We start from the raw sequence: 12,597 nt of genomic DNA on the forward strand, positions 1-12,597 counted from the left end.
GGACCACTTTTGTTTATGTGAATGTGGGCAAACTGATCCAAGTGAACCTATATGGGAAGATCACCCTTCCCAGGTGACATCAGTTCTTCAAGGACAGACTGAGAACTGCTGGCCAGGTGTGTGGAGGGGGTTGTAGGTGAGGTACAGGTGGGAGGAGGCCCATGGGCCACATTGAGGAAGAGACAGTTTGTCCCATTGCCACAGAAACTGGGTGAGTTTTAGGTGGGAGGAGCCCATGAGCACAACAAGAGCAAAGAAGGGGAAAATCCTCTTTATTCAGACCTCTCAGGTGGTCCACTGTGGGTCACAGGCCCAGTCACTTTCCTTGGAGGCCCTCAGGTCCTTGGGGGATGGAAACTTTTGTCCTCATCCATCCAGGGCTCAGAGCAGCCTGTCAGGGTCTCCAGAAGGCCAAGAGGGACTCCATTCCTGGGCCCGGGTCCCCGAATATCTTCAGGGGTCAGAGCTATTTCTCTGGTTCAGGCTCCTGACCCCATCCAGACTCTGGGGTTTCAAGTAGGCTCTTCCCCACAGCCTTTAAGGGGAAGTTCCTGGAGGAAACTAAGAAACCACATCTGCTTTGTGGTTGATGACACAGTAAATGTCTGTGTTGGGGTGTAGTAATTCCTGTGAAAGAAAGCAGAGGCCTCTGAGCTCATGTAACCTTCTCAGAACTTGTCCCACGATCTTCCCAGCCCTGGGCCCCCAGGGCTGCTCTGTGGGGAGCCTGGCTGTGCCAGAGGTTTTCTGGCCCCGGACTCAGCCCTCCTCTTCATCCCTTTTCCCATTCTCACTGCTGTTTCCTAGACTTCAAGAAGGTACCCTTAGAGGTATGGGATCAGAACATTCATCCCCAAAACTCACCTCATAGATGGGAACAGCTGGCCTGGGGCTGGGTAGGGAGCCCTGGGCAGGAGAGAAAGCGGGCATCAAGGGATAGGGAAGAAGAGCCATCTCTCCTCAGGAGTGACCAGCTCTGCCTCCCAGTCAGCTCTCTCCAAGCCTGAAGTCCCCAGCTCAGTCCCCATCTGTGCTGCATCCCCCTCCTTGATAGCCTGGGACCCCTGCCTGATGCTCCCAGTGCCCACTCTGCCCTTGGCTGGATTCCAGAGTTCTCCTCTGAAGGGACCAGGCAGGCTCAGGACAGGGTGTGGGGGTGTCCTGCACCTGAAGTGGGTTCCACTCCTGGCCAGGGTGGGGTTCATGTTTCCTGGCTACTCTGGGGTGAAGGGTGTCTGTGCTGTGCTGCAGGGTTGCACAGTCCCCCTGCCCTGAGTCTGTGTAGCCAGGACCCTGGGGGTGAAGGGACAGGGAAGGGATGTGCTTACCGGGGAGAGAGAGCTGCCTGAAGGACCATGTGCTAGGAGCAGAGACAGGAGTTAGCACCAGGGCTGTGAGGAAGCTTAGACCCATCCAGCCAGGAGAGGCTGGGGGTCCCGCTTCCAGAGAACCATGGGCGAAGGTGTATCACCCAGGGAGAGACACTCTGGGCATTTTAGGGTTTTGTGAGGGTGAGGAGGTGACCTATGACTCAGAACCCATATGTCCGGTAGACCAGCCAGTTGGGATCCCTCATGCTGAAGCCCCAGGGAAAGGGTCAGAGACCCTTGGGGTGGCTGGCAGGAGTGGACATGCGGGGGCAAGACCAGGGTCTCCCAGCTGCTCCTGGGCTGAGCAGACACTCACCCAGGGTGGTTGCTGGGGGCTGGTGCTCTCTGAGGTTATGCTGGCCACGGGTCCTAGGAAAGGTCAGGATTATTTTTGAGGGTTGTGGGAGGAGGTCACAGCTTTGGTGTCAAAACAGGGAACAGAAAAGGTCCCTTTTCCAAGCATGGAGTAGAGACCTCCTTTCTCCACCAATGCTGTTTAAGAGGGGAGGGCCCAGTAGAGGGGAGCTAGGGAAAGTCCTTAAGAAGCCACATCTGTCCTGGGACCAGAGGGGAAGGAACTGCAGGTCGATGGCAGTCCAGAAGAAAGTGGCTTGAGAAGGGACAAAGGACCCAGTAAAGGAATCAGACCAAAGGCTTTGAGTGGAAGGGCCAGCGCCTCAGGGCAGAGCAGGGCCAGCCCATGTACAGGACACCAGGGGAGCCTGTGCATCTTGGATCTCATGACTGTGGTGGCTCTGCTGTGGCCAGACCTGCCCCTCAGGCTGGGAGATGCTGAAATGGGACAGTGGCCTGGTCCTCTATCTTCATCTGCTTGGAAAGAGGCGTAAAGGTTATCCCATGACCTGCTGTCCTGGCCAGGTCCACATTCTCCCATCTCACACATCATGGGCTGTGGTTAATGCATCTGCCACATGGGGGCGTTTGACCCTATCTGGCCTGTCCAGGTGGTCCCAGTCTCCTTGGCCAGGATGACCCTCAGATTCTGAGGCTGTGAATCCCCCTCATCAGGGTGGTTGGATTTAAATAAACAGCAGGATGTACTGCTTACTGAGGCAGCACAGCTGCATGTCTGCTCAGGGAATTAGGACAACACTGGAGGAGGAGAGGTTAACTGTGCCTAATTTACAGATGAGGGAGGTGTTGAGGAGACACCCCAGGTCAGCACCTGGTGAGGGAGTTGCTGATGGATGAGAGGGAATATCCATGGGGAAGTGGGGAGGCTGGGGAGAGCCAGACCCAGAATCTGAGGATGGGGTGTCCTCCCTCCTGGCCTGGGGTCAGCCTGGGGGATGGGAGCAGCATCTGGGAATTGCCAGCATACCTTCCTGTTCTTCTGAGGAATAGGAAACACCCCCGAGCGATTGCCAATATCACCCCAACCAGGCCCCCAACCGTGATGCTGATGCTGGCCACCACAGTGAGGGCTGGGCTGTTTTCTTGCCCTGAAAGGAGAAGAGAAAGGGGGAGATAAAAGCCCAAGTTCACTGGAGGGAAAACCACAAGAAACCTTACAGGGAGAGGGCCTGTTTAGGGAGGAAGGAAATGCTCTAAGGTTTGTGTGTGGTGTGTGTGTTTTGTCATCACAATGGCCTTCCAAATCTCCTGCTGCAGGTGGTTGCATCCTTTCCTCTTTCTCATATTTGGAACCTTGGACTTGCTCTAATTCTGTGTTCTCTCTCTGTAGCCAGTTCCGTGTCCTGTTCATTGTCCTTTTAAGGACTTTTTTTCCTCTCACATTATGACCCTTCCCTTTGTTTCTTCTTTCCATCACTATTGTTGGTCTTAAAGGGGAGGTCCTTACCAGTCCACTCAACGCTGATCAGTAGTAATAATATTAGCTGATTGTTTCCAGATCCTTCTGTGTGGCTGGCACAGTGGGAAATCCTTTACATCCATCTGCTCTGATCCTTCCATCCCCATGAGGGAGGGGGATCATCCCCTTGTGCATGTGTAGATCTGAGACACATAGTGCTTAAATAAATCAGCGAAGGTCATAGAACTGGCAAGTGATACCATTGTAACTAAGTTCTGCTTGAATTTAACAACGTTAACACTAATAGTAATGCCACTTGATAGCATTTATTGAGCCCTGACTCTGTGTTTGACCCTAAGAGCTTTAATCTCATTATCTCCTAATAAACATCCTCACAACAGCCTAAGATCCAGCTGTTCTATTCCAGTTTTTTTTTTTTTTTGGGGGGGGACCATTTTTAAAGTCTGTATTGAACTTGTTACAATAGTACTTGTTTTATGTTTTGGTTTTTTGGTTGCTAGGCATGTAGGATCTTAGCTCCCTGACCAGGGGTTGAACCTGCACCCCCTGCATTGGAAGGCGAATTCTTAACCACTGGACCACCAGGGAAGTCCCTCTGTTCCGGTTTTGCAGATTAGGAAACTGAGGCTCAGGTTGATTGTCTTGCCCAAGGTCAAACATTTGGTGTACATCACAACCAAAACCTAATTCCAGTGTTGCAGAAATCCATCCCACAAGAAACCAAACATCACACTCGGAGGGTTGGAGAACCAAGGTTTATTGAGCCGGTGGACACAGACGAGCTAACGCTCCAAAATTCTGGGCCCCGTTCCAACTGAATTCTCTCCTTATATAGGTTAAGACACATAGCTACAGTTGGCATTAATTGATTGGCTACAGTTGGCATTAATTGATTGGCTACTCAGTTTCCATAGGTTACAGGTGATTACAGAGCGCTGGAGTTGCTAGGGGTTACATGCAAAGGGTTTTCAAACAAAGGCAAGCAGGGGCAGGAACAGAACATTCCATACTTACCTGATCATCTTTTAGGTTCCAGTTGATTGTTAAAGTATTTTGTCTTCACTCCACTGCAGCAAGCAGGTTTTACAGGAGCAGAGTGGGCAGAAAGCTATTCTCTAGCTGTGTTGAACTCCAGATTTCCCTCATCACCAGAGTTGCCTAATTCCATAAAGTGATTAGCCTAATTCCAGAGTTCTCATCCATGTTGCTCTGGAAGGGGGTGCCCACCTCCTCAAGGCTTGTGTCCATTTCACACCTCCTCACCCCTGCCAGTGAAGGATACAAGGGAGGAAGTGAGAGGTAGGGTCACTCACAGAGCACCACCAGGGTGACAGGGTCACTTCTGCTGGAACTGCCTGGGTTGGAGACCTCACATCAATAATCCTCGGCATCCTCCCTCCTGACGGGGTCTGTGGTGAGGGTGCTGTTGTCCGGAGACAGCTTCATCCTCTCTGTGAGCAGTGGACTCTGGCCATTGAAGAACCAGGAGATGGAGATCCCAGTGTCATTTGTGATGCAGGTCAGGACCACAGTATCCTCATGTTCTGTGCCTGTGGGGCTGCTGGCTTGGATGGAGGGCTGTGCCACTGGGTCTTTGGAGACACAGAGGAGGTGACTGACTGAGAACAGGTCAGGGGCCTGGGACCATGCTCCTTCCTCAGAGATCTCAGCCACTCCTGGGGCCCAGTGAGCTGTGTAAAGGTAATGCAGAGGAGGGCGCTGACCCTGTGAACAAGGTCGTGGGTCTCTCTTCATTGATGATCTGTAAGGAGAGGGCTGTACCCTCTCTCTGACTCCCAGGTATCCCTGGATGACCCCTGACCAGTTCCCTCGACATCTCTGTAATATCTTCTCAGTCCACATGTCCAGCACCCTCATTGTCAGGTGGAATTTGCTCAGTGGATTCTTGTGTGACTCTTTTCTAGAGCTTTTGTGACTTTAAAAGGTCTGGCTCCACTCCTCACTTCAGTGTGTGGGGGAAGGCTGGCTTGACAGCTCTGTTCATCTCTGGTATAAGGGTGGCTTTATGTAAGGTAGGGAAGCTGTTTACTTTTTGTTAAATTGTTAGGGAATTTGGATGGCCCTGCCCAGTCTTCATAACATGAGGAACGGAAGAGTTTCCAATCTCAAGGATTTCTCACTCTAAAGAGAACTTGTACTTCCTAATCTGTAGAGTGACTATCACGGTGAAGGAAATAGAGAGGTGGGTTACCGATTTAATAAAATACCAGCACCCTTAGGAATAGAAGGAAATTCCTGCATCTAAATAAAGGCCTTCTTATACAAATAGCCCACAGCTAGCATCACAGGCAATGGTGCAAATGGTGAAACACCGAAAGCTTTTCTGCTAAAATCAGGAAGAAAAGGATGCCATTTTCACCACCTCTATTCAACAGAGTACAGAAGTCCAAGCTAGAACAATTAGGCAAGAACAAGAAATAGATTGCATCCAAAATGGGAAGAGGTAAAATTACGTCTGTTTGCAGATATACAGAAACCCCTAAAGATTCCACAAAAAACTGTTAGAACTAATAAACGAATTTAGCTAAGTTGCAGTATAAAAAACCAACAGACAAAAATCAATTCTGTTTCTCTACACTTACAATACCTCATATGAAAAGAAAATTAAGAAAACAATTCCAGGGCTTCCCTGGTAGCACAGTGGTTAAGAATCTGCCTGCTAATGTAGGGGACACGAGTTTGAGCTCTGATCTGGGAAGATCCCACATGCCACAGAGCAGCCAAGCCCGTGCACCACAACTACTGAGGCTAAGCTCTAGAGCTTGTGAGCCACAAACTAATGAGCCTGTGCTCCGCAACTACTGAAGCCCTCATGCCTAGAGCCCGTGCTCCGCAACAAGAGAAGCCACTGCAATGAGAAGCCTACCCACAGCAATGAAGATTAGCCCATGCTCTCCACAACTACAAAAAGCCAGCGTGCCGCAATAAAGACCGAATGCAGCCAATAAAATAAATAAATAAATAAATAAATATAAAAAAAAGAAAACAATTCCATATACAATGCCATCAAAAGAACAAAATACTTAGGAATATATTTAACTAATGACGGAAAAGATATATATGGAAACCTACAAAGTTAACTGAAAGAAATTAAAGAATGGAAAGACATCTGTGTTCATGGATGAATGAGAAGACGTAATATCGTTAAGACGACAACACTACCGAAAGAGATCCACAGGTTCAGTGAAATCCTATCAAAACCCCAGTGAGATACTGTGCAGATATCGAAATTTCCAAAAATTCGCAAATAATCTCAAGGGACCCCAAATAGCCAAAATAATCTTGAAAAAGAACAAAGTTGGAGGACTCATACTTCCTGATTTTAAAAGTGACTGCAGGGAATTCCCAGGTGGTCCAATGGTCAGGACTCCATGCTTTCACTGGCAAGCACCTGGGTTTGATCCTTGGTGGGGGAACTAAGAACCCACAAGCCATGTGACGCAACCAAAAAAAAAAAAAAAAGTAAAAGTGACTGCAAAGCGACAGTATCCAAAACAATGTGGGTCTGGCATAAAGACAGACATACAGACCAACGGAATAGAATAGAAACCCCAGAAATAAACCCTGGGATATACGGTCAAATGATTTCTATAAGAATGCCAAGACCATTCAATGGGGAAAAATCTATTCAACAAATCGTAATGGGAAAACTGGATATCCACGAGCAAATAAATGAAGTTGGACCTTTGCCTTGCACCAGTTAAGATAGATTAAAAAATCTAATCCAGTTTTGACATGAGAATCAAAACAATAAAAGTCTTAGAAGAAAACATAGAGGAAAACTTTTTGAAATTGGATTTGCCAGTGATTTCTAAGATATGATACCCAAAGCACAAGCCAACAGAAGAAAAAAATAGGTAAATTGCATTGCATCAAAAGAAAATTTCTGTGTATCAAAGGACAAAATCAAGGCAGTGATGGCAGTCCACAGATTGGGAGAAGACGTTTGCAAATCTTATCTGGTAAGAGATTAATACACACTTCTTCAATTTAACAAAAACAAAAGGAACTTGACCCTGAGGACCCTTTTTCCTTTCCTGTCTGCAAAGCTCCTCCTCATACATGAGGCTTTCTGGGGCTAACAGAGCCCCCTCCCCACATTCCAGGTCTGCCAGGAGAAATCAGACAGCAAGGGGAAGAAGGGTCTGCTGAGAGGTAGTGGAAGGGTTCAGGGGCAGATTTGGGATTTGCTTGTAATTTCCGGGAAGCTGGGAAGTAACTTCTTGTGGACTCTTTTCTGAAAACCTACAGGTTCTACCACAAAGCTTGGTACTGCTGGTCCAGAGGCTACTTACCAGAGACTGTGATAGTCTTGACTGTGGTTTTATTGAGGCCAGTGACAAAGTTATGGACAAAGCAGTTATGGGATCCACTATAATTTTTTGCAGGGATCTTGGGGATAAAGCTCCTGTATGGATTGCTGGGGGCTCTCGTTGACAAGCCGAGAACACTGCGTGGCTGGGTTAGAGGCTGTGTGGCAGGAGGGGCTGAGGTTTGACTCTGGATGGTAATAGGAGTCTGAGGGGGAAATGGTGGGGGTGTCCGGACCATCTGGAGCAAAGAGCATAAATCCACACATGGTGCAGTCAGAGGGAAGGGAAAGTTCCTGGTCTACATTAGGGCCACATTTGTCCCTCTGCTTCAGGTCACAACCTTGTTGTAAAACGTCTCAACCATAACCTCTCGTGTTTACCCGTCCTGAGTCTGAGACTTTACCCTGTTTCTCCCATCACAGGATGGTAACCCTGAGCCTCTCAAGACAGAGCAGCCCAATCCCTCCCAGTCTTGGCTCAAGCCTGGGTCTGCCCGGATTTGCCTGGGAGAGGAAGTCTGGTATCCAGGGGTGAGGGTCTGTGTACTTGGTCGTGAAAGGGATGGATGTGGCCTGGCCTCTGGCAGCATGGATTTGAGAGGACAGCTCAGGCCACATAGGAGGTACTGAAGCTACTGACAGAAAACATTCAGGGTGAATGGGTCACGGTGGCCAACACTCACTGGGTTCTGGGTTTCACACACATAGGGTCCTGTGTTATTCCTTGTCACCTTAAGTAAAAGGAGAGTCCTGTTGTCCTTGGACAGTTCCAGCCCGGTGCTGTTGGGGAGGCTCTGGTTGTTGATCCACCACATGTAGGAGGTGTTCTGCGTCTCAGGTCCACAGGTTAACACTACCTTGCCCTCATGCTCCTTGGGGTTGGAGTTGTTGCTGGTGATGACAGGTGTGGGTAACACTGCTGTGTAGACAACAGAGAGAACACTGCCCCTTTTATACCTGTGATTCCTCTACAAGCATCTTCAATCAGAGTTGGCATCTCTCACCTCTCAGCCAACCTGCATCTTAAAGAATCGGCAGGTCGATGTACCACAAGACAAATGCATGAAGACCTGAGCTCAGAGGATGTGAGGCCACCTGCTCTGTGTCTGGGAGAAAGCACAGACTTCCTCTGGGGTCAATTAGTTGTGAAAGAACAGCATGGGATTCAGAGACCACTGGTGCCTGTCCTCGTTCTTCATTGACTAGCCAGGCCTGGGACCTGGGGGTCTGAGCAGAGAGACACATGGAGAGACCAGGAGCAAGCCCAAAGATCAGTTCATCACTCAGGCTGCAGGGCTTGGAGCTGGGGAAGTTCTGTCCAGGTGTTTGATAACGACTGGCATGAGACAGTGACCCCATAAATGGTAGAGCCGAGTCCAACAAATAAAAAGAGAAAAGAGTGAGTAGACAGGCAGGATGGAGGGGATGGTGAGTGAATGAATGACCCATACTCTCTTCAGAGACCGCATCTTGTGTGCAAGATCTGGGGGGTCTGGCCGCAAACATTCCCTCTCCCTCCTGTGGAAGAGACACCCACACAATTCACCCCTTCCCTCTTTCATGAAAGAAGCTGAGTGTGTTGCATGTGGGCCCTGTGCTGGTTACAGGTGTCAGAAAAGAATCATGGTATACGCGGAGTTGTCCAGTTACACTTTCAGGCTGTAAACTACTCTTTGAAAGGAGCAGGGTGTAGTATCCTGTGTCTCTCTGGGTGATGTGCTGGAACAGCAGGGATCCATTGGGGTATATTGTCTCTCGACCGCCGTGTGCAGGTCCTGGTGTATTTACTTGAGTGTCTACTCTATATGATGCAATTAGTTGGTTGTGCTCTGCCCTTTCTCCTCTGTACCAGGTACAGCCTAGAAGATCCCATGTCACGTTGTGGACAAGTAGAGAACATCCATTCCTTCTGCAACAATACAGGGCACCGATTCAATAGTGCTTTGGGCCGTGGTGGGCAGGTTCCAGAAGGTTAAGAGTGAGACTAGGAGGGAAGACAGATAAATCAATTAATATTCTGACCTATGTGTTGGGATGGAAAAATTGTGTCCCTTGGTCTGGAGCAGGTCTCTTTATCCCTCAGCCTTGGTGTGTGTTTTTGTATTGAGTGTGTGTCTGTGTGTGTGTCTGTGTATCTGTGTCCTACTGGTTCAAGGTCAGCAGCATGACCCCCATTACTCCAGCCCCTCTGAGGTTGTTATTTCCTCTGCGTCCCCAGGTGTCTGCCTGGCTCACTCCCTGGCTGCCCTCATACACCTGCTCACACTCAGGGGCCTGTTGGGAGCTGCCCTCCCTGACACCTGCTCTAAAGACCCCTGTCTTCACTTTCTGACCTTGCCCTGCTCTGTTTCCTTCATGACACTTGTCAGCACCTGTCAGCACATTCTAGATCTCCTTGCTTGTGTGTCTTCCTCCTCATAGAACATGAGCTCTGCGAGGGCAGAGACTTGTCTGATCCTGGTTGTAACCCAGTACCTGGACCAGGCTCCAAATACCTGGTGATGAAGGAGTGGGTGTTCCCAGGGCTCCATTGCCTGGTGTTTGTCAAATTTCTAAGGGTGGTGGGTAAGGACAATGTTTAGCTTCCTGGTTATGGTGTGTGTGTGTGTGTCCTGGAGTGACACCCTGACATGAATTGTTAGTACTGTTATCAGTTTTCAACAATTACTGCTCAGTGAAGAATAACCTGTAAAACGTTAAGTAATTGAGGATTCCTCCCCCTCACCAACTCCAGCTCACTGAGATTTTCCTGTTGCTCAGTCCCCTCCCACCCTGTCCCCTGCTCCTGTGTCCTCTCTTCTCAGGTCCAAATAGGAGCCCTCTGTCCCCTTTCAGAGCCCTGTCGCCCCCAGAGACCCCAGCCAGTCTCTTGCTCTCCCACCTCTGCCCACTCCATGAAGATTGTCCCCTCTCACCTGCCAGCAGGAGCCTGTTCCAGGGGATGCACCCTCTGCGGGCGGGGGCTGAGGAGGGCTGCATGGTGTCTGCTGTCTGCTGTGTCCCTCCCTCTGTGAGAAGAGCTTCAGCTCCAGAAACGCTCACAAGCACTGCTGTCTGATGTGTGAGCTCTGCTGTCCTTCCTCCCCCTGTGCTGGGCCTCTTCCTGGGGCAGGAGCACTTCCCTGGGTCACATGGGCTGGGGGCGGGGTCTCAGCCCAGGACCCTCCCTCTCCCTCCCCTCTCAGCCTTTCCTCCCTAGTGCCCTCCTTCCCCTTCTGTCCATATTTCTATTCCCTGGACACTGCCGAGTCCTCTGCCCTCTTTAGCAGTGATTCTACACACACACACACACACACACACACACACGCTTGTTTGGACAAGCACAGCCCTGGGGTGTCCGGGTCCCGGGCTCCCCTCTGCTCTGGATCAGGATGCACACTCAGCATCCCCCACAGCCCTCTCATCTCCTCCTGGCCCTTCCCTTAGGGGCAGGAGCCTGGGGAAAGGGGACAGTGCATCAGGAACCCTTGTCACAGGGATGTCATCCATGCTGTGCATGAGAATCACCTGTGGAACTTCATGAAGACAGTGAATGCCCAGGTGACACCTTAGAAAGGCTGCTTCAGCAGCTGCCCAGGTCACATGGTTGCCCAGCCTGGCTGAGACTCTGCAATGCCAGTGAGGCTGCCACTCCCCACCCACCCCAGTGTTGGCCTCTGCTGTGTTCTGGTCTGGGGTCTGTCAGCATCAGAGACCCAGCAGTCTCCGAATCCTGGTGATACTTTCCTTCGTGATGCAGGAACCCAGCTAGGTGCCTGGGGCCTTCCCAGTGTTCTCAAATATTTGAAAAGTTTGGATTTACTCCCAAAAGGAAGGTCACAGAGATGCCTCTGGAGGTGGGAAAGGGGTAAGTTGAGTGATGACTGCTGACATCAGGGAGGGAGGAGAGGGCTGAGGATGCTGCTACACACCTATGGCTCAGATGTGTGGGCCTGCAGGCATCTATCCTGGTGACTCTCTTTAGACACACGCCTTGGAGGAGGATGTCATGGCAATGATGGATGTCATTCTTCCGAGGTTGAATGAAGGGGATCCTAGTTTCCGGGGACTCAGAGCCAAGGCCATAGTGAGAGGAGGTGTCAGATGGGACTGAGTGGGTTCACATGGTCAGAGTGTAAAAGGACTTATGGAGAGGCAAATCCTCAATTCCCCCTGACAGGAGCTGTGTGTGTGTCCAGGAGAGAAAATGGGGCTGACCCAGCACAGAGAAAGGTGGTGCACAACAAGGCACAGAGGACCTATGTGGCTGCTTAGATGTGGGATATGAGAAGAGACTGTCCCCATGAAAGATAGGGGAGGCCCCCTAGTAGCCAGGTGACCATTACACTGGGTATCTTGAGTGTTTTGAATGACTGGCTGGGATGCTGGATGGGTTAGACCTGAGCCCCTGGGAAGTATGGGGCTGGGTCTGAGGTGTCAGAGTTGCCTCCGTCAGTGGGACAGGTATGGGGAGGAGGAAGCTGGGGGTGACTGTGAGGGCCCTAGTTCCTTCTCTTCCCCTGGAGCCCACAGGCCAATGTTGGAGGCCTTGTGCGATGGGTTCTACCCTGCAGATTGGTCTTCATGCCCCACTTGTCCTTCAGGAGGATCTTGCTCTGCTGGAAGGATGGACAGATTGCAAAGGCTCTGACACCAGGCTGAGGGCTCAGCCTGGAGGAGCTGGGAGGGTAGCCCAAGAGCTCTGCTCAGTCTTGCTACCTGGGGCAGGGTTAGGAGGGCGCTCACCTGGGGCCTGGGGGAAAAGAGGCTTTCCTCAGGGGGACTCCAGGCTGGGTGTGTCTCCAGGCTCAGGCACTCAGGATCAGTTGTTAATCATGAAACAGTGCCTCCATGTTGTGGACAAGACAGTAGTCTGACTCTCAGAGACAGAGAGATACCCTGAGAGGCCAGAGTAAGTTCTCCCCCTCCCTGAGGACACCCTCTGGGTACAGGGATTACCCACCTGGGGAGTTGACACGGGTGTACCTACAGCTAACGTCCAGACAGGAGAAGATGTTCACGATTTATAAATTAGAGCCAACTGGGTTATCCCTTAAAACATTGTGCCGTGTTGCATCTTTCTCATAGAGAGAATAGAAATGGGCGGGATTTCCAGCAGT

At 50.4% G+C, this 12,597-nt stretch overlaps 1 protein-coding gene across 1 annotated transcript; it reads right to left on the reverse strand.

The window, feature by feature from the left end:
• Positions 1-561: 561 nt before the first annotated feature.
• Positions 562-10,477, reverse strand: LOC130838109 (carcinoembryonic antigen-related cell adhesion molecule 6-like). Its single transcript, XM_057710872.1, is given in 13 exon segments — positions 562-627; positions 865-906; positions 1,329-1,360; positions 1,687-1,739; positions 2,713-2,833; positions 4,479-4,757; positions 5,936-5,941; positions 7,482-7,591; positions 7,593-7,737; positions 8,139-8,417; positions 9,097-9,393; positions 9,396-9,482; positions 10,414-10,477. Coding segments are annotated over 13 exon segments (1,581 nt in total).
• Between the last annotated feature and the right edge of the window lie 2,120 nt (positions 10,478-12,597).

Source organism: Hippopotamus amphibius, chromosome 16 (assembly GCF_030028045.1).
Source record: "Hippopotamus amphibius kiboko isolate mHipAmp2 chromosome 16, mHipAmp2.hap2, whole genome shotgun sequence".
Classification (NCBI taxonomy): domain Eukaryota; kingdom Metazoa; phylum Chordata; class Mammalia; order Artiodactyla; family Hippopotamidae; genus Hippopotamus; species Hippopotamus amphibius.